Source organism: Macaca nemestrina, chromosome 10, assembly GCF_043159975.1.
Source record: "Macaca nemestrina isolate mMacNem1 chromosome 10, mMacNem.hap1, whole genome shotgun sequence".
In the NCBI taxonomy this organism is placed as follows: domain Eukaryota; kingdom Metazoa; phylum Chordata; class Mammalia; order Primates; family Cercopithecidae; genus Macaca; species Macaca nemestrina.
The window spans coordinates 113,705,564-113,733,055 of NC_092134.1; the positions used below are offsets into that span (position 1 = coordinate 113,705,564).

Consider the following 27,492-nt stretch of genomic DNA (forward strand, 5'->3'; position numbering starts at 1 on the left):
CTGAGCCAAATAGAATCTAAGTTTTGTTTTATTTCCAGTGGTTTTTTTTGGGGGGGGGGGCAAACTTAGGATTATAATGATAAAGAGTCAGAGCACTATCTTCATATTATAGAAAAAATATTCATTCCCCAACCTTCATTTTTTAGCAGTATCAGAAACTCCCTATAGCACCATTTTTAAACTATTCTACTTTTCTCTAAATATATCCTAAAATATCCTAAAATGCACACCACAGTCTTTAAAAAGCAAATTCAGATTCAGATAGAAAAGACAAAGGTACTATAAAATACTGTAAGAAAAAGCAATGTGAACAGTAATTGATTGTTAAAAGATACCGAAAAAGACAAGGTTTCTCTTAAGAATTATAGTTCTTAAGCCGGGCGCGGTGGCTCACACCTGTAATCCCAGCACTTTGGGAGGCCGAGGCGGGCGGATCACAAGGTCAGGAGATCGAGACCATCCTGGCTAACACGGTGAAACCCCGTCTCTACTAAAAATGCAAAAAATTAGCCGGGCGAGGCGGCGGGCGCCTGTAGTCCCAGCTACTCGGGAGGCTGAGGCAGGAGAATGGCGTGAACCCGGGAGGCGGAGCTTGCAGTGAGCCGAGATCGTGCCACTGCACTCCAGCCTGGGCGACTAAGCGAGACTCTGTCTCAAAAAAAAAAAAAAAAAAAAAAAAAAAAAAAAGAATTATAGTTCTTCACATTAGTATTTGTGTTCTCTTTTTAGAACCACTGTCATTTATTAGATTAGTATTGTCAGTTATACCACACAGTTAAACCAAGCACCATAATTCACCTAGTAAAAGCTATTCATATTACAGATAACAACGACCATAAAATAAAATAATAAACTGAGAATTCAAAATCTCATAGAATTATTTAGATATCATCTAGTCCTTTAATTTATAGATTTGCTAATTGAGATTCACAGAAGTTACATAGTTAGCTGAGGGCAAAGACAGAACTCCTCACTCCACAACAGGGATATTTGACTCTAACCCACACTATAATAAACCTCATTTTCAGAAGTATAGCAAATAACACTGTATACTTCCTATAATATGCATTAATAAAAACATGAACTACAATAAATTACTGAAAATTCACATCAAGACTAGTATCTATATGTACAGTACTAATTCACAGCTTTATAGAAGCTATCATCTTAGGCATCATTTTTAAAAACTGGCTCCAGAGTAAAAGAACGTGAGTTAATAACCTCGGAGTTAAACAGAATATACAAAATGTAGCAAAAAGAAGGTATGTGACAATTTTCTATTCAAATAATCTTTGTAAAGACACCATGAAATTATTAGACTTCAATAGAAATCTGGTTTATGTCCTGACAAAAATGTCTAATGTAGATACAAAAACAGATGGAAAGTTTTTAAGTATTACCTATATTGCCTACTATAATGCATGTATGTGACTATGTAATAAGTCACCTTCAAATTTTACCTCAAATATAAATCAGACAAATGAATTTGATTAACATTGATTATTACTATGTACAAACTACAGATTAATCTGAAGAAAAATACTGAAACAATTTTTCCTCAAACAAAAATTTGTGGACTCAGGTTCTGAGCTCTCATAGATGTGTAACACAGATTCTACTGGAAAAACAGGGTTAGTAAGAAGAGTAACGGGATATTAATAAAATGACCGATTTGTTGTCCTAGGTTTTCCTGGACAGAATGGAGAATGGAAAAATTGAACCATGAAATCAAAAAGGCATCTGTCTTGCAGGTTTCTCTCTGCCAATGTCTTGAGAAAAATGTTTGAACTTTCCTGTTGGCTTTGTATGCAAATAGCTCCAGATGCAAAGTGAACCACATCTAAGTTATTTGGTTCAACATCTGCTGGTCCAATTCCCATTATTCCTTCTAAAGGGTCAGCTTGTGACAGACAGTTTAGTTTGCCCTCTATACAAGCTGTTTGGAAGGAGCTAATTTGGATTAAAGTATCTATCCGGATAGCTTGTTTTTTCCCTTTGATGGTCAATGCATTCTAATGTGGTCTGTGTAGTGCTACAAGGAACTTAGAAACATATTAGAAAGGACACTATTCAAGGTTTTGCCTCCCATCTCGCCTTCTAGACAATTTATATTTATACAGTTAAACATAAAAAGTGAACAGTTCTTTGCCTCTAAAACAGCACCACCCACATTGTACACAATGGCAACATGACAACACTTTCTGACATAATATTCTTTTCATGTAGCTGCTATCAAAGATTTGAACTTAAAGTTACTGATGAAAGTGTTTGCCAATATTAACAACACATTTCATGAAACATCCTGTCCTTCTAGATGACAGCTTTTATATGACATCACCGAAAATGAAATAAGGTGCACAGCACATGGCATTTGGTGTCTGAAACACAGTACATTTTCAAACGTATGCTAAGTGAGTGAATGAATGAACAAATGAACAAACAAACCAAAGAATTAATTTAAATAAACTCCATGGATTCTGAAACTTAGAGTCTGCTACAATGAGAAAATAAAATAAAAACCTGTAGTAATACCAAACTAAGACTAACAGTTCTTAGAAATTGCAAGGTCATGATATAGTCCTTTCAAATCAGTACAGGTTGAGAATTTACATTGGAGAGGGAAAAGGAAGAAATCAGAATATATACACATACACATAAACATCTACATATATATACATGTGCCTATATTATACACATATATACATATATACATACATATATATTTGTATATAAGAAGATAGCCATTCATTTTGAAAAGTCTCCGCTCTTATTAATTTACTAAAAAGTAGAGCATTACTACCCTTATGAACATTTATAAAAGACAGTTACTTGAGAATAATTTCTTTTAAAAGAGATTTCTTAGCCAAAAAAAATTATTAATTTTTTAATAAAATACAGTGCTATGAGTAGCCAACTCAAAAACTTTCTTATGTTAGATGCTCTGCAAAGTTGGAAATTATTTTTCTTTGGAAAAAAATGTTTAGAAAAATAAGTTAGAAAAAAAGAATGCAAAAGAACTATATACTACTCTTATTCCTTCTAGATCTGTAATATATTAAACTAATATTTAGTCTAGTATCTATTGTTACCTACTGGCATACAGCAGGACCAAGTGAGAGATGAGAAAAGGTCACCAAAACAGCTCTTCTTTCTTTCAGAAAATCTGTGACTGCTCTTATTAATCAAGATTTCCAGGTCATATGTTTGCATTGAGAATGACGAGGAAAGTTAATTGAGCACCAAAAAAAAAAAAAAGCTTCTTTGAGTAATTAGCCAAGATTTCTGAGATTAACATATTTTTGAAGGCAAGTTTGGTTTTGCCTTCTTTCAACTTATGATAGAAAGACTAATTATCCCCAAAGAATTAAAAATAAGAAGAGTTAACAAAGTAAATCTGCTCTACTCAGCAAGAAATAATTACTAAACATTGTTTATTAAAAAGGCACAGTGCTATGCTAGACATATAGGATTCAACAGGTTTAAAACACAGTCACTGCCCTCCAAATCTCAGACTAACATAGACATAAAGAGATGGGAGTCATACTGATCAAATATTTTAAAAATACAAATTAGACACCCATGTTTATAGCAGCATTATTTACAATAGTCAAAGGCAGAAGCAACCCAGTGTCCATCAATAAATGAACAGAGAAACAAAATGGAATATTATTCAGGCTTAAAAATGAAGTAAATTCTGATACATGCTACCACATGGGTGAACCTTGAGAACATTATTCTAAGTAAAATAAGCCTGTTACAAAATGACAAATACTGTATGATTCTACTTTATGAAGTATCTAGAATAGTCAAATTCATAGAAAATAGGATCGCAGTCGCCAGGGGCTGAGGGGAGAGGGCAATGGGGAGTTGTTTGATAGATAGAGTTTCAGTTTTACATGTACAATACTGAACTGTATACTTAAAAATAGTTAAGATGGCAAATTTTATGTTATATTTGTTTTACCACAAATTTTAAAAATACAAATTAGCATATGCTAAGGACCAAACAACTGGTACAGAAATAAAAGAATGGTAAACTCAGAAGCAGCAGCAGTTAATGAGATGCAGAACAAAGTCAGTGATAGCTACATACGTTTTCTTGAAAGAAAAGTAAGACTGAAATAAGTGGATGGAAGATGAGGTAAGTAATACAATCAGGAGCAATGACAAAAATATAGGAACAGACCATGGGAACACTATGTGGATCACAGTTTGGCATACAGGCTTCAAGCGGAATAGCATGGAAGGCAATGTGGAGGGTTAGGCTATGAAATAGAGAGGAAAATGCTTAAAGAAAGGCAATTCTCCTTGGATAGCTTTCACTAAAATAAAGTAATAATTTCTACATGTTTATGGAGAGCAAACGAAATAGGAAAAGAGCTTGATAATTTCATATTCATTCATCTCTTATTTACATTCCCCAATTTCTATGATAACAAGGGTGTAAAGACACATTTTACAGGTTAGATACTATAACTTAAGGAGATACAGGCCTAGAGATAATACTTTGTACAAAGCATCAGCATGCACATTTCATTTATTCTTACTGACAATTCATTAATTTCATCATCAACATTGCCTATAAGCTAGCATTTTAAGAGTTCACTATGTAAATAATGCTAACATACAGTAAGATTCATGTCTTGAGGTACCTCAACCTATTGACAGAACTGCAGACTATACAGACACTTTAAGAAATACATTAATTGGCCGGGCGCGGTGGCTCACGCCTGTAATCCCAGCACTTTGGGAGGCCGAGGCGGGCGGATCACAAGGTCAGGAGATCGAGACCACGGTGAGACCACGGTGAAACCCCGTCTCTACTAAAAATACAAAAAAAAATTAGCCGGGCGCGGTTGTGGGCGCCTGTAGTCCCAGCTACTCGGGAGGCTGAGGCAGGAGAATGGCGTGAACCCGGGAGGCGGAGCTTGCAGTGAGCCGAGATCGCGCCACTGCACTCCAGCCTGGGCTGGGCGACAGAGCGAGACTCCGTCTCAAAAAAAAAAAAAAAAAAAAGAAATACATTAATTATCCCAGTTGCTATCACAAAATCTTCCTCCACCTACTCGCCTGTCCTGAAGCAGTAGAATCACTAGGCTCACCAAACCCACCTCACTCTTTATTTAACAAAATCCTTTATCCTAACCCCAAGAATGAAGACTTCTATTTTCCCCAAAAAACTTTAAAAATGTAAACCAAATGTTTCTTGGTTCTCTTCTTGGATTTTAAGCTGTGGTAAAGCTTGGCTAATCACCATCTCTTTTTAAAATATTTTCCATATGGATTATAGACAGCTAAGATAAAGGTAGGTGGGAAAAAAAGGAGAAAATTACTCTTTTCTTAAACTGAAAAGAATCTGCCTTACATCTCTTAAGGGTTCCTATCTTCTCAGGTCTTTACTGTGGAAATGATTACATTGTTATGCTAAGTAAGCTGTTCACATTACACTCACCTAAACAACTTCCAACTACCTGAATCAGAGACAGACTTCTCCAGGCAGAGAAAGACAAACTAACGAAGGAAAAAGACAGCTTTGGTTGAGCAAACATGTACCATGTCTTTAACTTCAGCCCTCAGCCATGTTTCTTATTCTCCATTTTGCAAGTCACTGAGAAAATCCAGAAAGAGTTAATTCTTCAGATCTAATTTTTCAAAGGGAGTAAGGGAAAAAAGAGTGTGTGAGTGTGAGTGTGTGCGTGTGTGTGTATGCAAGATGACTTGTCCTTTATTTCTAGTTTCGCGAAGGTTTGAGTATTTTACCTACTAATATACAGACATGTGCAGATGTGACATATAATGTTCACTCCTAGAGAACAGGAGTTAATTTGCTCATAATATACAATTCTTTAGAACTTTGCCACCTTATTATTATAATAAAAGAGACTGTTTATGCTTTCATAAAAAGTAAAGAAATACAATTTGCCTTAAACTTCCAATCTACTGAAATCATTCCTCAAAAGCCACTTACGACCATCTATGGTTTTTTTTCTCAGCCTCCAATCTCATTGACCTCTCTAATGCCTTTGGAGAGGTACCCATAGCTTCTTTGAAATTTTCTACTTCTAGTTTCTGTGTTGCAGCACTAGCCCAAAATCCCCTTACTTCTCAGACCTCTTTTACCTCCTCCTATTCCCCACCTTTGAACATCCAAATTAATTACTGAACCTTATTCTATCTATGTACTCCTCCCAGCAATCTCCTACAGCTTTAAGTGTCATTATCAACGGGAAAACTCCTAAACCAAGAATTCCAGCCCGAACCTTTCTTCTGAGTTTCAGGTCCCTTAAATATATTATACATGTCTAACATTAATTCATTAAGGCCCCATCTGTCCCAAACCAAGTCTCAAATTCTCTATTTCTGTTCATGGTAACACCATTCTTTCAGAATCAAGACGTGAAACCTCAAAAATCAATTTTAACTCCTCCTTCACTGTCACATCCACACAGTCCTGTGGATAACTCTTTCCAAAAAACCTGAGTTACTGAAAAAGAACTGAAATAGAATCTGAAAGAATACACACCATCCCTAAACACAGTTACGTGTATCAAATGATAAAACTTTTTAAAACCATTCTGTCATCCACACAATGCAAAGAGTATAGTTGCTCTGCCTACTTTACAATAAACAAATGCAGGACAGCACACTAAAAATCCTGAACCACTATATAAATATAATCTACTATCCCAGTTCTCCCTATCTATTTCCAATGCCATCCTAATCTGTTCATTCATTCAGTTGCTAATTCACTTATTCCCTTTATTCTTTATTCATCCTACAAATATTTATTGAGAACCAACTATAAGCCAGATACTATGCCCCATATTTAAGACATAACAACAGGACAAACAGACATAGTGGCTAACCCACAAAACTTGCTGTCCAACATTAAAGTTAGATAATAGGTGCATGTAGACATCGGAAGGTTTGCTGGGAAGGTGATCCAGAAAAAAAAATTAAAGCAAGAAATAATACTTTTAAAACACAGGAGTTAGTATCGTAAGGGAGTAGAAATGAACACAATGAGAAGCAATAAAGACAATTCCCAGCAAAGGAAATAACACACAGCCCTCAAAGAAGAATGAGCATCCTAACAATGCCATCACCTTTCTCTCATTTGCACTTTTGTTCCATTTATCTTTCTCCCTTCAAAATCTTTCCTCATTCTCCCATATCTGCCTATGGAAATTATATGCACCCTTCAGAGACCAGATCAACTATGTAAGAGTGTGTGTGTGTGTGTGTGTGTGTGTATATATATATATGTGTATATATATATATATATTTCCAGCTGCCAGGTTAGTACTTGACTCAGACCAGGTATGAAAATAAGAATTTGCTAAATAAATGGATGATAAAATCATCATTCCTCCCAAATGACAAATCTATTTCATATTGCAAATATCCATTGCCTACATTATCTACCCTTGAAGTAAAGGACTAGACTAAATTCCATACATCTCCATATCCCCATAGTGCCTAATGCATAATAAGCACTTGATTAATATTTTACAATAAACAACTGTAACATTTGAGGTCTAGGCAGAGCTGCTGAAGAAAAATACTTTCATCTTATAACTTTAACAGATTTAATAGAAAACTCTGAAAGCTCAAAATACTCTTTTGACATAAATTAATATTAAACATGAGGTCTTCCAAGAAACATCTGTCAATAATGGATTTTTGTATTTAATTTTCAGAAGGCAATTTTAATTTTCAATACATTTAAGTGATTTTATTGCAAACACACTTCTAAATTTAAGTATGTTGGAGATGATAAATTATTTTTGGACTATAAAAAGGAGTCTTTAATGAACTGGACAACCTAAAAATGTTATTGGGCACCTCACCTTCCAAAAACCAAGATAAATTGAAAAATGTAAATTGTATTTTAACTTCATTTAATGTTCCTGATATCATCTTTAGAATCAGGCCTCAACAAAATGTGTTACATAATTCACAATTTGTTATTTTAAAAACCTAAAGAGTAAATCTGGATCACTCCATTTTTCAGATCAGAGAAGGACAAGTAAAAAAAGTGAGAAATAGGGTTTCAAAGAATAGCCAAAAATGTTACACGGGAAAAAAAAAACAACCTAATTCCTGGATACCAATACCTGTAGGAAAGGCGGCCCAAGGAATAGCAGGAGATGTTGTTTGAGTTTCACCATTTCCACCATCAAAAGTCTCCGCAGCCTATAAAACAAAGGCAAGATTATTTTAGAAGATGTGAAAAGCAGAAATGCTATTTAAGTGATCAAGCATTCCAGTTCTACAGGCATATCTTCTATAATACACCAGACACTTTCATATTCCCTCTAAATTATTGCTTTTTGGTCTTTACTGCTACCACTCCTATCATGACTCGCCACCCCCAGTACCCATGCTTTATTATCTTCAAGTAAAAATTTTCCTTCCTTGTTCAAATAACTCTACTGTTAGTCAATAAAATTTTTATTTTATATATCCTTAATCACATTTTCACTTGTAAACTTTATATTTAAGTATTTTAACTTACCACATTTAACCATCTATGTAGAAAAAATATTTGTCTTTAAAAATATATAGACACCAAATCCTTTTAATTAATTAGCACAAGACCCAATTAGAGATTAATTCAAAGAAATAAGATTCGTCTGTCTTGAATAATATACTACCTAGAATTAATAGCATTCAATATTTAGAGAATTCCTAAACCTCAAGTTTTCAATTAACAAGCCGTCCTATTTTGTAACAATTACTGAATATTGAGTTTGTAGGTAAGAGCACAGAGTTTTCTGTCAGATGCCCAGGTCACAGCAAATTTTCTACTAAAAATTAGAGCCAGAATTTCAGTTTGTATTCTCCATTGAGTTGCCAACGCCTTAATGAGAAGTTAAAAGGGGTAATCTGATACAGGAGCTAAGTGACACAGAATACAGTAGCTATTCTCTACAACTATGAAAAATGAACATATTTTATATAACCAAGGGTAGAGACCTTCCCTATTTATACAGCAGGATGTGGAAAGAAAAAAAAAAACCTAATAACTACAATTAAATTGTAATATTGGTTAACTTGTACCTATGCAGTATTGAAAGGAATCAATTTGATGAATGTAACAAAGTGTAATACTGTTACTCTACAGAACACTATCCACTGTGTTTTTTTCCTAAATAATACATGAAGTGTGGTTTAAATAAAGAAGACTATGCCAGACTGTAACCTTCAAATAACAACTTCCAAACAATAAACTAAGCCAGATGGTAACTGAAACATACATTTTCCTCAAAATGGAAAGCATTTTAACAAAAATAAATGTTACATTTCAGTAACATAAATAAGATTCAATCACTCAACAAAACCCAAAACATTAAGCAAAATCCAGAAAGCATACAAAGCGTGCTTTAACAAAAACCAGTTTTAGATGAAACAGAGAAAACAGGCATGTCTATACTCCATATTGACTGATTTTAAAGATCAGCAAAAGAGAAGAAGATCCTAACAAAAACCTCACACCATTCTTTGATGAAATTCACAACACTGAATATATACTTAACATCTTATTTATCCTATTAAGGTCATTAATTACACTCCCTAGTTTTTATAATTCCCTTTTTACCAAATCCAAAGTAGGTAAAATTCTTTAAAAAAAAACAGCATTCACTTGATGGTAGTTCCAGGACTTGAGCTCAGGCCTCCTGACTCCTAATCCAGAGATTTTCCTGCAAGACTATACTGGCTCCATAAAAATAACTGGGTTATAAAATATTTCAATAAAATGAACACACACTGAAAAGGATTAAGGAAAAGACAGTGTTTCTTCAGCTAACTATTTCCACTTACAAATTATCCATTCCTAACCTACTACAATAATCTAACAATACAAACATACTAATTAACTTTATAACCACCAAAAGGCTATGTACTTAATATACTAAATCAACTCATTACAGGTATAACCATGCAAATACGTGACAAGATCTTTAGTACTCATCCATCATCTCACAAGTATTTCCTAATAGACATGTATCCCAATAAAATCATCTGATGACAATTTTTTAAATCTTTCCTTTAGTGCTTAAACTGGTCGCACTTAATTACCTCAATTTAAACCATTCCTATGGGCAAGTCCAAATGTTCTATAATAATACATCAGTTTTAATTTTTAGAGAGTTTTTTTAATTTTTCTGGATTTCATCTTTTTACTCCAGAATTACATTAAAATGATCAAGGAAAGATCATGAATGCCAATGAAATATAATACATTTTCAAAATAGTTTACTCCATTGTAATCCCACAAAGTTAAAACAAACTAATGTAAATAACAGTGCATACCTCAAAACCACCAAAATCATCATCATCCATTCTTCAAGTGGCACCTGAAAAATATAAGATATTGAAACAAGCCCCCACACACACAGCCATTTATGTCAAAATACTCTCCAACTTAAAAGTATACATATTTATTTGTAAATTAAAATTCTGTCTATGCATTTTTAACGCAAAAAAGAATTTGCAATTGGCTTTTACTTTTTGGCAAAATTAGCAATTTCTGTAACTTTTTCAGCAACCATGTATTTTGCCATTTTATGTTGAGATGCCAGGAGTGGAAAAATATTCTTTTACATTTTAATTTGCTTTTCCCAAATTGGCACTAGCGTTCAATTCAATAATGCTTCCTGCTTTTTGCATCTATTCCTCAGTTGTCTGGCAACATCAGCACAAACTCCAGCTAAGAACAGGACTGTGGTGAGTTTTTGGAAATCTGTCCCCTACCACAAAGGTTCTTCCCTCGGTTTCAGGGCCAACGCTGATTTAGATTTTCAAAATTGATCAGCATTTTTGAGCTGTGGCCACAACTTTTGGATCATTTTGATATGTGTATTTTTAGCTGAAACTGCTTTGCACTTTTGGAAAAATGTGGAGCAAGTTACTAGGCTGATCAAGATAAATCAAGTCATGTATTCATGGGAGATAAGGGATGAGAAAAATACAAAAAAAAAATCCAGAATTCCTCTTTTCTTTACTCTTAAAGTATGTAAGAGAGACAAGCATTCAAATAATATTTGCCTTTTTAGGCCTAAATGTGTATCATAAAAATGAAATGATAAAACCATTAGTATCAGGGCTTTAAAAAAAAAAAAAAAAAAGGAGCAGCAGCTTTATCAAACAAACCATACAAGAACTAAAACACCTGAAAAGGTGAAATTAGTAACAGGAAGTACATATTAAAATGAAAAATAAGTTCTCATATAGATTGTTTCTTAATTTACAATTTGGAACCTATAACTGTGAATCTATAGCTGCAAGTAATACTCTAGTCAATAATAATTGGTTTCTTTTTCTATCATTCAAAACTGAACATATGACAAAATAATCTGTACAACAAACTCCCATGACAGGAGTCTGTCTTTGTAACAAACCTGCACATGTACCCCTTAACCTAAAAGTTAATTTAAAAAAAACAATGTTTTAAATTAAAAAGAAAACTCTAAGTGAACATACCCAAATGTTTAATTATAGTTTCCCTGACTCAGTAATACAAGATGGACTTGATTACAGGAAAACAATCCTTTCCCACTTCTAAAATACAAATAGCTATATATATTAAACTATATGTTAAACAATAACCTTAAGGGCATTTTCTAAGGTCATTTGCTTTAAGTAGTCATCTATATCCGTGCTTTACCTTCTCGAAACTAGTGCTAACACTTTCAAAAACAAAATTCAAAAAACTGTCAAAGAAAAAAACAGTGAAAACATTAACTTCAAGGACTCTTTTAATAGGCAAAGCAAATTATTTTCACAGAAACTCAGTAGGTAATGACACTAAAAAATATATATTTAGACAGAAACATATTATAAATAGGAAAGGTATTAAATTAAGCAGAATATAATCATGGTATCATTACCATTACTCACAATCTTAGCAATTTGATGAAAATTTTTTATAAAATGTATTTCTCCAAAAATTAAAACTAAGCAGGTCATCCACATATAGCACTTAAAAAATATAAACCAGACTTTCAGAAACTTTTGATGATGCTTAGTTTGAAATGGAACTCACATTATTTTGTGTTGCAAGTGAACAGAAATCTGTATGTGGCTACATTTTTTATGAAGAAATTATGAAAGAAGAGTGATATGGACATTAAGAATTAACCAAGTCAAACTATAAACACCAACTTTCTCTTTCCCACATGTATGCCATGAATCTCAAGAAACAAAAAATCTTTAGCATCTACATATGCTATACTCAAACAACATGGTTTCAAAAGAATGGAATTTTTAGAGCAATGCTTCTATGTGTTTTCTTAAGTCACTTCCCAATAAATTATATGTAAGGTGATAGAAAACTTGAAAATAAAAATATCCACGTCTAACAATCATTTCAGCTTGTTTGACTGTGGTAATGAACCTAATACCGTCAGTTTCCTAACTTCTGATTTAGCTCTGCAAAAGAACATACTAGTGACCACTGATATTTTCCAGACTCCAGCAACTTTTACGTATTCGGTGGCTCACGCCTGTAATCCCAGCACTTTGGAAGGCTGAGGTAGGCTGATCACCTGAGGCCAGCAGCAGTTCAAGACCAGCCTGGTCAACATGGTGAAACCCTGTCTCTACTAAAAATACAAAAAATTAGCCAGGCATGGTAGCACATGACTGTAATCCCAGCTACTTGGGGGACTGAGGCAGGAGAACTGCTTGAACCTGAGAGGTGGAGGTTGCAGTAAGCTGAGATCACGCCATTGCACTCCAGCCCAGGCAACAAGAGTGAAACTCCATCTTAAAAACAAACAAACAAAGAAGCAGATGATAGTCTTCCTTTTATTTTCAAAGAAATATTAATACATTTAAAAAAGCAAATATGTCCCAAGTTTCTTAACGTATAATACTAGAAAAATATTTTTTAAAGCAATAATCTTTCTCCAAATAATTTAGACTTCAATTCCTGCAACAGTTTATTTCTGAGCATTTTAAATAGGAGAAAATTAACAGCATTGACTTGTAAAAATGAAATTCATAAAATACGAAAATCAACAGTTTTTAAAAGGAAATATACAAATGTGGGCTTTATGTATTTAGCTACTCCAATACATTTAAAATATTTACTTTATCTAAAGTTCATTCCTATCAAGTGTTTTAGAATATTCTGGCATTTAACATTATAGCCCATTAAACTACAAACATTATAAGAATGTAGCAACAGCAAATATATCTGACATCTAAGTTACAGAATCATAAGCCTGGCCAAAACATTAACAGATTACATAATTCATTCTTTTGTGTCATGGCAGAAAGACAGGGGTATACTTCATTATGATTATGAATCTACACTGAAAGTTTTCGCAATATCAAGTTCTAACAATTCTCAGACTTCTTTACATCTAAGTTAAATCTCTTTTTTTGCCTTATTGTATTAATTCCCTACTTTGCTAGTATCAATATTTAATATACTGCTGATATTCTAAAAATGTTTTACAAGAAAGACACACAAAAGGACAAAACATATACAGAATACACAATGTTATAAACTTTTATTCAGCAATTCAGTATCAGTTAAGGTCCTCAAAGAACTTATAGTCTGGTGTAGGGAGGAGGGCAGAGTGCAAGAAAAGCATGCAAATACAAATAACACGAGATGTAAAAGAGTCTTAAGAGAGAAGAAAAAATTTCTAAAGTAGGAAGAAAGATTTTCAGAAGATGATATATCTTGTTGGAAGCATCATTAAATGCCAAAGGTAGAATAAGACATTTGAGAAAGATCTGACAGAAAATGTCAAATGGCACATTAAAACACACATTTTATTCATCTTTATGGAAAGGTATGCCTCTAAGATAACAAAGATTTCTTTTGATTGTTGGCTTCTGCATAAAAACAAGGTCAAAGAGAATGTGAAATGAGAAAACTGCAAGAAATTTCAAAGCAAATACAAGGAAAATGAGTCACTGGAAAAATGAGAATCACATTTATGAATACATAAGAGAATCTTCAAAAGGCTCAGCAGTGGGCAGTACTGAAAGTTAGGTAAAAGTGAAACTCAAAATTAGGAGTCATAGGTATACGCTAAGACCCCTCCCAGAATCTGTAGCACAACTGGGTAACCTACAATTTATGACCACACCAGAAAACTGGAGGTTCGCTCCCTGGACAGGGTAAAGCTGAGGGTCTCCAGGCAGGAAGATATCAACACAGGTGAACTAGGTGAAGTTATATCTTGGGGAGGGGAGAGGGTGGTTAAATATGTAGACCAGTAACTCCAGTCATCTTTCACTACTCAGCAACCAAAACAACAGCAGCTGGGCTGAAACCCCTTATCAGAAGAGCTGCAGATTCTTCTCTGATTAATCTAATCAACCCATGAAAAGGACCTTATCAGATGTTCCACAAAGAAACAGCTCACTCACAAAACACTACTTTGACAAACCCCACCCACAAGCACCAAATTTCCAATTAGCTTCTAATTTTAGTAACAGGCAGAACAGTATAAAGGTTAAAAGAAGGGACTGTAGAGTTAAGATAGATGGATTCAAATTCCAGCTCTGCCACTTACTGTGTACACTGGGCATTTTACTTAAAACACTGTGTGCCTCAGTCTCCTCATCTATCAAAAATAATAATAGCTAACTCCTAAATTCAGTACAAGGATTAAATATGTTAAAATATTTGAAGCACTTAGAACAGTATCTGATACATTCTAAGCATTATGTAAGTGCTTGCTACTTTATTAGTGCCTCACTCTTACATGTGAACAGACTATCAAGGATGACCAAAGAAACGAAGAAAGTATCTAATTAAAAAAAAAAAAAAGAAGAAGAAGAAAAAAAAAAATAGAGACCAAACCATAAAAGAAAAACAGGATGAAATAAACAAAGACTATCCAAGAAAGAAAAAAACAAAACCATAGTATCTTCAGAAAGTTAACAACAGAAGATAGTTTATCCATGAATTAAGAATAGGATGCCCTAATTTCAGGGGAGAAGATGATTAAGATAGGAGTAAACAACAAGACTGAGGCCTTGGAAATAAAAAAATATATAACTGCAGAAATGGAAAACTGCAGGGTAGAAAATAAAATTAAGGAAATTTTCTTTTAAAAAAGTATAAGATAAAAAAATGGAAAGTCCGAGTAAAAACAAAGTTACAAGATCCAGCCTAGGATATGTAATATCTAATTATTAGGATTCTAGGAGTACTGGAAAGACAGAAAAGAGAAAACAAAAGCAAAGAAATCATCAACAAAATAATTCAGGAAAATTTTCTAAAACAAAAGGGCATTATATCCAGTAGTGGGTATATCAAGTACCCAAGAGAAAAAAAGAACAAAAGCCCACAGCAAGGCACAGCAGAGACAAAGTGAAGATCCTACAAGCTTCCAGAGGGAAAACAGGCTTCATTCAAAGGATCAACAACATAATGGTCTCACACTTCACAACAGCATCACTGGAAGGTAAAAAAACAACGGACCAATGCTTTTAAAATTCTGAAGGAAAATGATTTACAACATAGAATTCTATATTCGGCCAAACCAACATAAAATTGGGGGAAGAATAAAGTCATTTTTACATCTGTAAAGTCTCAAAACAATTTTTATTGCACACTTCCTTTAAAAGCTATGGAGTAAACCAAGAGAATAAGACAAGAAAGAAAAAGACATAGGATTAGAAAAGATTCTACTAAAGTGAAAAGCAAAGGGATTTATCCCAGAATAACAGTGAATTGAGTTCCACAATACCTATGTAGCAAGAAGAGAGACCTCCAGTCTAGATTGGAGCAGATCAGAAAGCTCCTGAGAGATGTATTCAAGAAATGAAATAGACTAGCTCGTATGTTTTACCACCATGAGTGTAATTTTAAACAATTAGGGGAAAATTCAGAGTTGAATTAGTGACCAGAGAACTAACCAAATGAAAACGGAGAAACTGGCCAGGCGCGGTGGTTCACGCCTGTAATCCCAGCACTCTGGGAGGCCGAGGCGGGCGGATCACGAGGTCAGGAGATGGAGACCATCCTAGCTAACACAGTGAAACCCCGTCTCTACTAAAAAAATACAAAAAATTAGCCGGGCGAGGTGGCGGGCACCTGTAGTCCCAGCTAATCCGGAGGCTGAGGCAGGAGAATGGCGTGAACCCGGGAGGCGGAGCTTGCAGTGAGCTGAGATCCCGCCACTGCACTCCAGCCTGGCCGACAGAGCCAGACTCCGTCTCAAAAAAAAAAAAAAAAAAAGAAAACGGAGAAACCAGTATGTAGGAGATGAGGAAGGTGGAAAAGCATGGAGGACACAGAAGATAGCAGTATTTCATAGGAAGCCTTATTACAATTTTAAACTATGAGCACAAAGAAACAACATGGCATGATGAGCCAACTACCTATTAGTTCTATCAAAATATTCTGAGAAAAACTCAAGAAAGTTTTTCTTTACAAAACTAACCACAAAACACATAAATGCTTTACATTTGCATTTACTCAACAAATAAATTAGGATTTTTCATAATAGTCTCCATTATAACATCTTCCCATATTACAAATATTCATACAAAATGTAATATTGTATCTCTTGACACCAAAGTTGCTCAAAACCTAACCAACCTGCACCTCTCCCCGTCTAAAAAAAAGCCTAATAGAGAAAAAGACATTTGATAACTGACTTCAAAAAATAAAATCTCAAGAGACCACCCAAATTATCTGATCATCCCCAAATATCCTATTAGTTAACACTATTCACTTAGCATTTAACTAAATCTCCATCTGATCTGGAAAACTACTTGCTAACATCCTCACAGTCACAATAATACTTTTCCATTTGATCCTGTTTAATGCCATGTTTCCTAGAAGCAATTTTATTTTCTGACTTTTCTGGGCAAACAGAAATTAAAGAAAACAGAACAAAGGAAATACACACACAGTCACTCTCAAACCTCAAAGTTAAGAATAGAAAGCAATTAAGACTGAGATAATTAGAAGAGTCAAAATATGTAAGATCAGAATTTCAGGCTTATTGGGTCAAGAAAATGTAACTGTCTACCTAAGTATATAAGAAATCTGGAGGTATTGCAGAGATCCTTTATTCATCTTTTTTTTTTTACCCTCCAGCAATTGAACTGAGCAGTTCCTAGCACATAGTAAGGGCTCAAAGATTATTTTTGAATTAATACCTTCAGAATAAATGACTGAATGAAAGCAAATTAGTTGCTAACACTTCCCACATGGCTTCCTTTTCCTCTTACGTTTCCAAGAAAATTACATTGGATCTTGGGCACTAGAGGACCCAGTTGCTAGCATTAAAATAGCTCTACCCATATTAAGACCTGAGCCTAAGGACCAATATCTTAAAAGATATTACACTGCTACTTTATATTCTCATCAAGTATCCAATTATTATTGGGGTTAATAATTTTGAAACTGCCTTTGAAGATGAATTAAAGAAGTATTGCCATACCATAAATTCTACTACCAGTGAACCTTTGCCAGTGGCAGATTATCACAAGTCCAAAGAAAACAAACTGAGGTGTAAATTTATTACCTAAAAAACATTATATTCATAAATAATCCAATAGGAAAACATCCCAACTATTACTAACGAAAAGTTTTCCTTTATAATTTTCATCTGTTATCAATTAAGTCTGTCTTTACCAACCTTCATTCAGAAAACATACACATCCCAAAAAGTAACAACAAAAATAAAAACAACAAGACATTTACTCTCCAAACCCTTATATCTACCCTCACCCTCTTTGGTTGTCTTCAACTTCCAACTCCTTAACAGCAATCTTTTCCCAGACTGATAGCCCTCTAATTCTATCTCATTATCTTTTCCTTCAAAAAATGTATGCCTTCTCATAATCTTAGTGGTCTACACAAATTTTCCACAACTAATCACTTCTCAGGGGCCAGTCGTATATTCCTAACCAAAAAAATGAACATTTTTACAGGGCTATCCCTCTATCAACTCAAAAGTCTCACTGTATGAACTGTATTCTTATCTGGCAAAATCTCATCGCTCAATGAATGCTAGAGGTAAGATATACTACTTCCTCTCCTCACATTTTAAAAGAGGGCACAGGCCTGTTTTCAATAGAAGGAAATGTGATTGAAGAAGTACTATAGTCCTTTCTCTATCCTCTTCTCTCAAAAAAAAAGTAATAATAATAGAGCAAAACATCCCTAAGTGTCACTGTTAGCTAAGATTAATTATAAAATTTAGTATGCATGCAAAGTACAACCTCTTTGAGCTCCTTACTGGGAACTTAGTGCCTACAAACAATATACTGTTCTTGTAGTTTAGCTCCCATGAAGAAGCTCACCAGGGAAAAACTTCATTCTTTAAGTATGGAGACTTGTTTTTTAGCTATTCTGCCTGTGACCAGATGGGTAAATTTAATTTAGAAGAAAACCTGTGGGAGACCTCATTTCAGCTTTAGGCCCAAGCCAGGTTTTAATAAAGCTGCTACTCTGATTCCTATACAACTCTTGGTTCTATTCCTCAGCTGATTCAGAATCCAGAGCGGTTGCAAGGCAACTGATAACACCTCCCTCCCACTCCAGGAACCACCAACAATATCCAATTACCTGTCTTCTGCGGACAACTATCAGAACAAAATCACATAAAATTCATGTTTCCCCTCTTCAGCTGGATTCACAGTGCTGCCCAACACACTCAGTATTTCTTTAAAGTTATTTCTCTCATTCTCCAGAAAAGCTATTTCAAAGATTGCCAGCTCTCCTCAAACTTCCAGCCTTTCTACTCCTTTCTGCAATCAAAGCAAGTAGCCAGGCCTCCTACTAAACAAAGAAAACAGAAGGCATTTTAAGAGAAGTCCCTCAACTTCTTGTCACCAAAACTATAGCTACCAGCATCTGTACTCAGCTATTACAACTCATTCTGCTCACAAATAGAAAGGAACCCTTCTGCCTACTTAAGGCTAACCCCCAAACCCTCCCAGCAACCTGGGCTCTCAGACTTGGCTCTCTCAATTGTTTCCTCTTAATTATTCAACCTCCTCTTATTTAGCTCTTTCTCATTAACGATGAAACATGCTCCAAGTCCTATAGTTTAAAAATGAAACAGAACAAAAACAAAAACAAAACCTTCCTCAAATACAGTGTCCTCCAACCACAGTCCTATCCTTTTCACAGCTCAACTTCAGACACTATTCCTGTATCTCATGCCTGCAACCAATTACATCCTTTTTATTATGCAAAAAGAAACTCACAATTCCTTGTCTTACTTGAACACTACCATTATTTGACCAGTCTTTTCTTCTCAAAACACTCTCACTTCATGCTATATAAGACAATCATACTCCTTCCTTCTTTCTTCCTAGTTTTCTGACTGCTTTATCTCAATCTCTCTTGCAGATTCTTCTACCTATCCATTAAATTTTGAGCTCCAACCTAACCCTTCCTTTCTTTTCACTTTAGATACACTCCCTGGACTATCTCATTCACATCTTTGGATTCATTTACAAACATAAGCTATGGTATCTCTATCTCTAATTTAGATGTGTTTCCTGAGCTCCAGATCTATATAGCCAAGAGACAACTGAATAGTTTCTCTTGTAATCTAACAGGCACCTCAAATTCAATACAACCAAAACTCAAGATTGAATTCAAGATCGCCCCCACCAACCTCAAATTTACCCTTCCTCCAGGGGTCTTTAGACCAGTGATTGCCACTACCTCTACAACACATTTGGTCAAGAAGAAAACTTGCAGTCATCTTTGCCTCATACTTCTCTCTCTCACCCGATATATAAAATCAATCACAAAATCCTATCTCCTAGAGCAGGGGTCCCCACGTCGCGGACCGCAGACCGCAGACCACGAACCAGTCTAGGTCCTTGGCCTGTTAGGAACCAGGCTGCACAGCAGGAGGTGAGTGGCCAGCAAGAGAGCATTACCACCTGAGCGCTGCCTCCCGTCAGATCAGCAGCAGCATTAGATTCTCAAAGGAGCACGAACCCTACAGGTGAACTGTGCATATGAGGGATCTAGGCTGTGTGCTCCTTATGAGAATCTAACTAATGCCTGATGATCTGAGGGAGAACAATTTCATCCCAAAACCATCCCCTAACATTCCAGTTCATAGAAAAATTGTCTTCCACAAAACCAGTCCCTGGTGCCAACAAGGTTAGGGACCGCTATCCCAGATACCTCTAGAATACATCTACTCCTCTCAATCCCCAATACCTTCACCCTATGCAAGGCCACCATTATCTCTCATCTGGTATAGCATCAACCTCCTATACAGTTCTCTGCTTCCAATTTTGCTCCTTTCTAGTCCATTCCCCACTCTGCTACCCAAGTGTTCCTTCTAAATACTCCTCCTATTTAAAACTTTATTCAATGGCTTCTCATTATTTTACAAAGTAAAACTTCTTCACAATAATTAATGCACCTTTGTAACCTAGTTGCTGCTATCATCCTCATCTCCATCAGATCCATATCCTGTAATCATACAGAAATTTGTGTTTGAACCATATGATGCTGGCCAAATCACTACACCTCCCTGGGTCACAGTGTCCTCATATGTCAAATGAACAGGCTGACCAGAGGACTTCTAAGGTATTACACTCTAAGATACTCTAAATATATGAAACTACACTATTACTATAGCCAAGTTCACCTCTTCTTCACAAACTACTTTCTCTCCTCAATCTGTTCTTTTCAGTCAATAGTATTATCCTTCTTTAATCCATCTGGGATGCAAAACCCAGCTGTCACATTTTACTCTTCACTTGACACTTTACACCATAGCAGGTAAGTTAGTCAATTCTATATAATTTCCCCACTCATCCTTTCTTGTCTCCTCCAGTGACCATCTTTGTGGCCTGGATCTCTATCACTATTTCTTGAAAACTACCAGAACTTACTTCTTGTCGTTCTGCTCTCCAATCCTTTCATTACACAGTATAACTGTTTTAGACCCTAAAACTATCATGCCAATCTCAACTCCAACTCTTTCAAAACAAGAATGCCAAATACATGCCTCTATGGGATATGATCTTTGGAGTCCCCCATATAAGCAAAATAAGCATGATAACAAAATTGTGATTTGCATTGGTACTAACGATTAAAAGTAAAAATATGTCCTGTAAAAAAAAGTCTACAAATATATCACATCAAGGCACAAGAATGTGCTCTATACAACAAATAATAAAGTGTTACATAGTAATCACAGTAAAATCAGTGTTGACAACATGAAACTGAAGACCCTGACAATAAGTTGCAATATATATAAATCTTCCCTGTGCTTATCTGGACTCACAATCCTTATTTTTTCATCATTCCCTTACTTTCAAATGAATGAAGTTTCATCTCTTCTATATTTACTACCAAAAAGCATATTACTTTTATCCGAACTATTTTTAAAGAGTATCCTGCAGTATATAAACTTGGAGGACCTAACCTTTTCATATGATATTATGTTGTTAATATTATTATGGCTATTATTCATTCTTTTGGCTGCTAGCCATATTAATAATATGCCAAAGTTTATTCAGCCACTTTCCTATCAAGAGACATCTGGGTAGTTTACAGGATTGTTATTGAGACCAGAAATGCTGTGAACATTTTTCAATACATCTACTTTTGTTTACACACAGAACTTCCTTTAGTATATGCCTATGAGTAAAATCATTAAGTTGTAACATTCGTCTGTTTAGTTTCACAGGAAAATGAAAAAGTACTTTCCAAAATGGTGGCAGAAATACAGAGGTCCCTTAAATCTTCATCCTTCCTGACACTTGGTTTTAAATACCATCTCATTTTGTACTTAATTTGACTTCCCTGATCATTAATGAAATTAAAATTTCTTCATATGATTATCAATGATATGTGGTTCCTCTTTTGTGAAATACCTATCCACATCTTTATTTTTCTACTGTGCTGTGTTTTTAATTGATTTGGATAAATTTTTTTAAATAATTATTGATATTAATCATTTGTCAGCTGTGTATATTGCAAACATCTTCTAGTTTATAGCATGTGCTTCCACTTTCTTTAAGGCAGCTTTTGATGAATAGAAATTCCTAACCTATTCTTTAATAACAATTTATCAGTTTCTTAGTCTTATTTTTTAAAACCTTTGCCATCTATAAAAGATATATACCTTTATTTACTACAAGGAAATTTTATTTTTGACATTTAAGTATTTCAGCAATCTGTATTTGAGTACTTATATATGGTGGAAGCAGAAATCTAATTCTTTCTTTTATCCTGATATGGATCATTTTTCCTGATTACATTTATTATACAATGACTTATTTCCTTGCTAATATGATATGCCATCTTTATCACACACCAAATTTATTCTAGTATAAACAGACCCATAAACACTGTGGGTGTGTTTCTAGCTATACGATTATTTCAGCAGAAATGGAATCTTTACGATAGTGAGTGAGCCCAATCACTAAGAATTACCATGGTTAAGTTTTTTCTAAAAGGACTATTGATAACGTTCTATAAATATCCCTAAAGACGTCTCATATATTTCCTGTTAGGTGCATTCCTATTTATCGATATTCTATGATACTATTTTAACGTCTTCTTTTATACTTTCTAGTTATTTGTTGTTACTGTAATAACAATCCAATTGACTTCTGTATTATCTACCCACTCAACTTTAGTAAACTCTTATTTCTTTTTTTTTTTTTTTTTTTTTTTTTTTTTTTGAGACAGTTTCCCTCTTATTGCCCATGATGGAGTGCAATGGCACAATCTCGGCTCACTGCAACCTCACCCTCCCGGGTTCAAGCGATTCTCCTGTCTCAACCTCCTGAGTAGCTGGGATTACAAGTGCCTGCCACTGTGCCTGGCTAATTTTTGGTATTTTTAGTAGAGACAGGGTTTCACCATGTTGGCCAAGTTGGTCTCGAACTCCTGACCTCAGGTGATCTCCCCACCTTGGCCTCCCAAAATGCTGGGATTACAGGCGTGAGCCACTGCACCCGACCTAGTAAACTCTTATTTCTAATACCTTATCTGTATATAACTTTGATTTTACATGTAAATGAACATATTGCATCCAGATAACAACACTTTTATGTCCTTCTTTACAATTCTTATACCTCTAATTTATTTTTGTCTTAATGTACTAGCTATGTCCTCCAGTGCAATGCTAAGTACATGAGGTAATGTGGCAGATTACATTTTCCAAAGATGGTCTCAAAAATATCTCCCATTCTACAATTTCTTCCAAGAATGTGACACTGATACTCCTCTCATTGAGCGGAAGGATTTCTGTCTTTTCCCTTTGAATCTGAGTCAACTGATATGACTTCCACAAGCAACATATTAGAATTAACACTGTGTGATTTCCCTAGCTAGGATACAACAATGCAATGTGCTTCTGTCTTTTACTCTTGTATTGCTTGCTCTTGGAGCCTAGATGCCATTATGTGAGACAGACCAAACTGGCCCACACAGAGATATCACATGGAAAGGTCATGTCTAAGTTTTCCAACTGACTGCCTAATTAAGTTCCCAGCCAACAGCCAGCATCATATCACCAGACATATAAATGAAGACACTTTAAGATGAATCCAGCCCCTAGCCAGCAAGTCACCTCCAGTGTTCAACACTCACATCATCCCAACTGAGGCACTGAAGAGTGAAGCTGTAAAAAAAAAAAAAAAAAAAAAAAAAAAGCCTTCTTCCGCATTGTCCAAGTTTCTGACCCTCAGAATTCATAAGCATAATAAAACAGTTGTTTTGTGCCACTAAATTTGGATTTGTTATGTAGCAATACTAATCAGAACATGTGATAAGCATGCTTTTATCATTTCTGACTTTAAGAGAATCTTTTCCTCTATCCCCATTTAGGAAGATTGCTGATGATGGTTGGTTGACTGGTTGTTTTATAAATATTTCTTGAGTTCAGACATGTTCCCTCTTTTCCTAATTTGCTAAGCATTCTTATCATGAATTTATGTTGATTATCAAATGATTTTCTGTATCTATTGTAATTATATGGTTTTTCACTTTTAATCTATCAATGTAAATGTTACTTACATTTATGGATCATTTATTAGTAAATCATCCTTGCATACCTGGGAAAAATCCAATTTGGCGATGATGTTTGTCTTCTTTAAATGTCGGTTTCAATTTGCTACTATCCTGTTTGGGAATACCAGCTCTACACTAAAAGTAAAATACCTCTGTAATTGTCATCTGTTTTAGTGTCTTCTTTTGATTTGGATGTCAGGATTATGCTGGGCTTTCAGAACTTGCTGGGGAATCACCCTCCATTTGTATCAATTTTAAAAGATTGCAACAGATTGGAATAACCTATTTCTCAAAATTTTAGTAGAGACTTATTGGCAAATCATTTGGACTTGTTGCTTTCTTTGTGGGAAGAGTCAGACTTTTAATTTCTCCCTCGGTTTTCACAAGTAATATTTTCCTAGAAATGTCTATTTTTACATAGGTCGCATATAATTAACAGTATTCTCATTTTCTTTTTAATCCCTGATTTATGTTATATATCTTTTTCATTCTTTACATATTGAATTCTCTATATGTCTATGAACTGTATTATTCATATATTATATATCCTTTGCTGATTTTTTTATCTATCAATAATCACAAACGTTAATTTAAAATTTCCCACTTTAATAGTAGAGGTACTAATTTACCTATATCAGTCTATCAAATTTTTGCTACCTATTTGATGTTATATATTTTTGGTGAATGTAGTGAATTCTAATAATGTTATGTTGCCTTGGCATACATTTTAAATATGTTTAACTTTCTCATATCAGAAACCGGGCTCAGTCACACTCGACACAGTTTCCAGTTGTCTGCCTCCACCTAGTTCTTCCAGATATCTACCTTATACGATCGCCTCCCAGTAACCACTTCCCTATGGGACAGCTAGATACAACCTACTCGAGTCACCCTACTGACTCCCATACCCTGCGCAGACTGCCCAGATAAGCTGCAGTGACTATCTCTCAGTCACAGCGTCACCAAAGAATTGAAGTCTGTTTGCTGTAAACCCACTGTACTAGTCTGTTCTCACATTACTTTAAAGAAATACCTGAGACTGAGTAGTTTGTAAAGAAATGGGGTTTAATTGGCCCACGGTTCTGCAGGTTGTACAGGAAACATAAAGTTGGCATCTGCTTGGCTTCTGGGGAAGCCTCAGGGAACTTTCAATCATGACAGAAGACAGAGGGGAAGCAGACATATTTTACATGGCAGAAGCAGGAGCAAGAGTTGGGGGCAGGTGCTACACACTTTTAAATCAGATCTCAGGATAACTTCACTCATTATCACAAGAACAGCACTGCAGGGAGTGGTACTAAACCATTCATGAGGAACTGCCCCCATGATCCAAGCACCTCCCACCAGGCCCTACCTCCAGCGCTGGGGATTACAATCTGACCTGAGATTTGGGTGAGAACACAGATCCAAACCACATCACCCACCAGTTAGAATTCCCTGCAGGAAAACTCTTTGGTAACACCCTAGACCCCAATAATGGCTTTGACTCACAGGTTCCTTGCTCTCTCCCTCTCTTTCTCTCTCTCTCTCTCTCTCCCCACCCACTGGTGGAGCCTCCAAGTCTCAGATGGCTTCCCCCTTACCATCTGGCCCTGTTTGTTTTCTGTGGGATCCGTAAGTAATATACTGCTTCTGTTACTTCCTATGTTTGGTTGTGCTGCCTCCTCTGTGCCTCACCTGACCAACACGTCTAAATCTAACTTCTTTCCTGGTCAGGGCTCTCCTAGAGAACAGCTAACTTGTTAAGAATAAACTGGACACAGGTCAGGCAAGCGCCAAAAGGGCATCTGCCAGTATAAACAAGCTTCCTTGTTTGTTATGAGAAGGGCACCTGGTCACATGTCAAACACCCAGGCTGTCCACAGGGATAAAGAAATATCCTGTGAAAGGCCCATTATAAGCATCCATATGACCAAATCCCCTGGCATCCCCTCAGGGGCAGGGCTAGAGTTTATAGCCACTTGAGAGACCTCAAGACGAAATTAGAAGAAAAATATGACAGTATATTTAATATGACAGTATAACAACTTTATATGATAACAAGGTGATCAGTCCTAATATGACCTTTTTTTTTTTTTTTTTTTTTTTGAGAAGGAGTCTCACTCTGTCGCCCAGGCTGGAGTGCAATGGTGCTATATCGGCTCAGCTCACTGCAACCTCCGCCTCCTGGATTCAAGCGATTCTCCTGCCTCACCCTCCCAAGTAGCTGGGATTTCAGGTGCCCACCAACACGCTCAGATAATTTTTGTATTTTTAGTAGAGACAGGGTTTTGCCATGTTGGCCAGGCTGATTTTGAACTCCTGACCTCAGGTGATCTGCCTGCCCTGGCCTCCCAAACTGCTGGGATTACAGGTGTGAGCCACCATGCCGTACAAGAACACAGGTATACTTTGGGAAATTCCTCTTCTAGTAACATGCCCTAGAGAAACTCTCACCCATGTATACCAGAAGTCTTGCACAAGAATATTCATGGTAACACTGTTTGCAACAGCAAATCCCACAAACAACCCAAATGCCCATCGAGAACTCTAGTAAGTACTCAAGAGAAAGATGAGGACAGATTAGATTACCTGAGAAATGAAGGAAATGATTAGCTACTCATATCCTAGAACTATTCTTCATACAAAGCAAAACTGCAAGCTGCCACTTGGGGGAAAGGCAGAAAACCCTCCCACCCTCTGAAACCAGACAAATACCAGGAGTCAGTAGAGAGAACACAAATTCTACACAAACTTCTTCAGGAAAAAAGAACACGAAATGCTTCTCAATTTACTGAAATTTGTTTTATGACCAAGGATATGGCTTATCCTGGTGAAGGTTCCATGCACATATGAAAAGAAAGCATGTTCTTTTCAACAGACAAAAGACAGAGACATTTCACCAAAGAAGATATACAAAGGGGATAGCAACTAAGCAAATAAAAAGATGTTCAACATCACCAGTCTTTAGAGAAACGGAAACTAAGGCCACAATGAGACACCACCATATACCTACCAGAGTAGCGAAAATAAAATGTAATGACAATACCAAATGCTGGCAAGGATGTGGAGAAAGTGGCTCTTTCCAACATTTCTGGTTTGAAAGATCCACTTTTTCTCGTGGGAGTGTAAAACAGTATGACCACTTGGCAAAACACTTGTTCCGTTTCTTTAAAAATTAAATATATACTTCCTATAAGAATAAGCATTGCACTCCTTGGTATTTATCCCAGGAAAATGAAAACTTATGTCCACACAAAAACCAGTACATGATTGTTCATAGCTTTGTTTGTAACAGCCAAAAACTGGAAACAACCAAAATGTCCCAAAATAAGTGAATGGTTAAACAAACTGTGCCACATCGCTACCACTATGATACTTATCAGCCATAAAAAGGAAAGAACTATTGATACACGCAAGTTGGAGAGATTGCAAAGGTATTACGCTGAGTGAGGGAAAAAAAAAAAAGTCAATCTCAAAAGGTCATATAATGAAAAATTCCATTAATATAAAATAAACTA

At 35.5% G+C, this 27,492-nt stretch overlaps 1 protein-coding gene across 17 annotated transcripts in view; it reads right to left on the reverse strand.

The window, feature by feature from the left end:
• LOC105492180 (coiled-coil domain containing 91) overlaps positions 1 to 27,492 on the reverse strand; it is a 372,391-nt gene that overhangs the window by 293,369 nt on the left and 51,530 nt on the right. For 11 of the 17 annotated variants that reach the window (XM_024796159.2, XM_011759196.3, XM_024796158.2 and 8 more), the window contains 2 exons: positions 10,318 to 10,361; positions 8,118 to 8,196 (listed from right to left, as the gene is read on the reverse strand). The exons of 1 other annotated variant lie outside the window; for it this stretch is intronic. In XM_024796159.2, coding sequence (XP_024651927.2) covers positions 8,118 to 8,196; positions 10,318 to 10,347 — 109 coding nt within the window. In that variant the 5' untranslated portion in view covers positions 10,348 to 10,361. Of the gene's footprint in view, positions 1 to 8,117; positions 8,197 to 10,317; positions 10,368 to 12,696; positions 12,714 to 27,492 lie in introns of those variants that run through there. 5 more of the 17 variants (XR_011609272.1, XM_071071974.1, XM_011759195.3 and 2 more) reach the window with 3 other exon arrangements.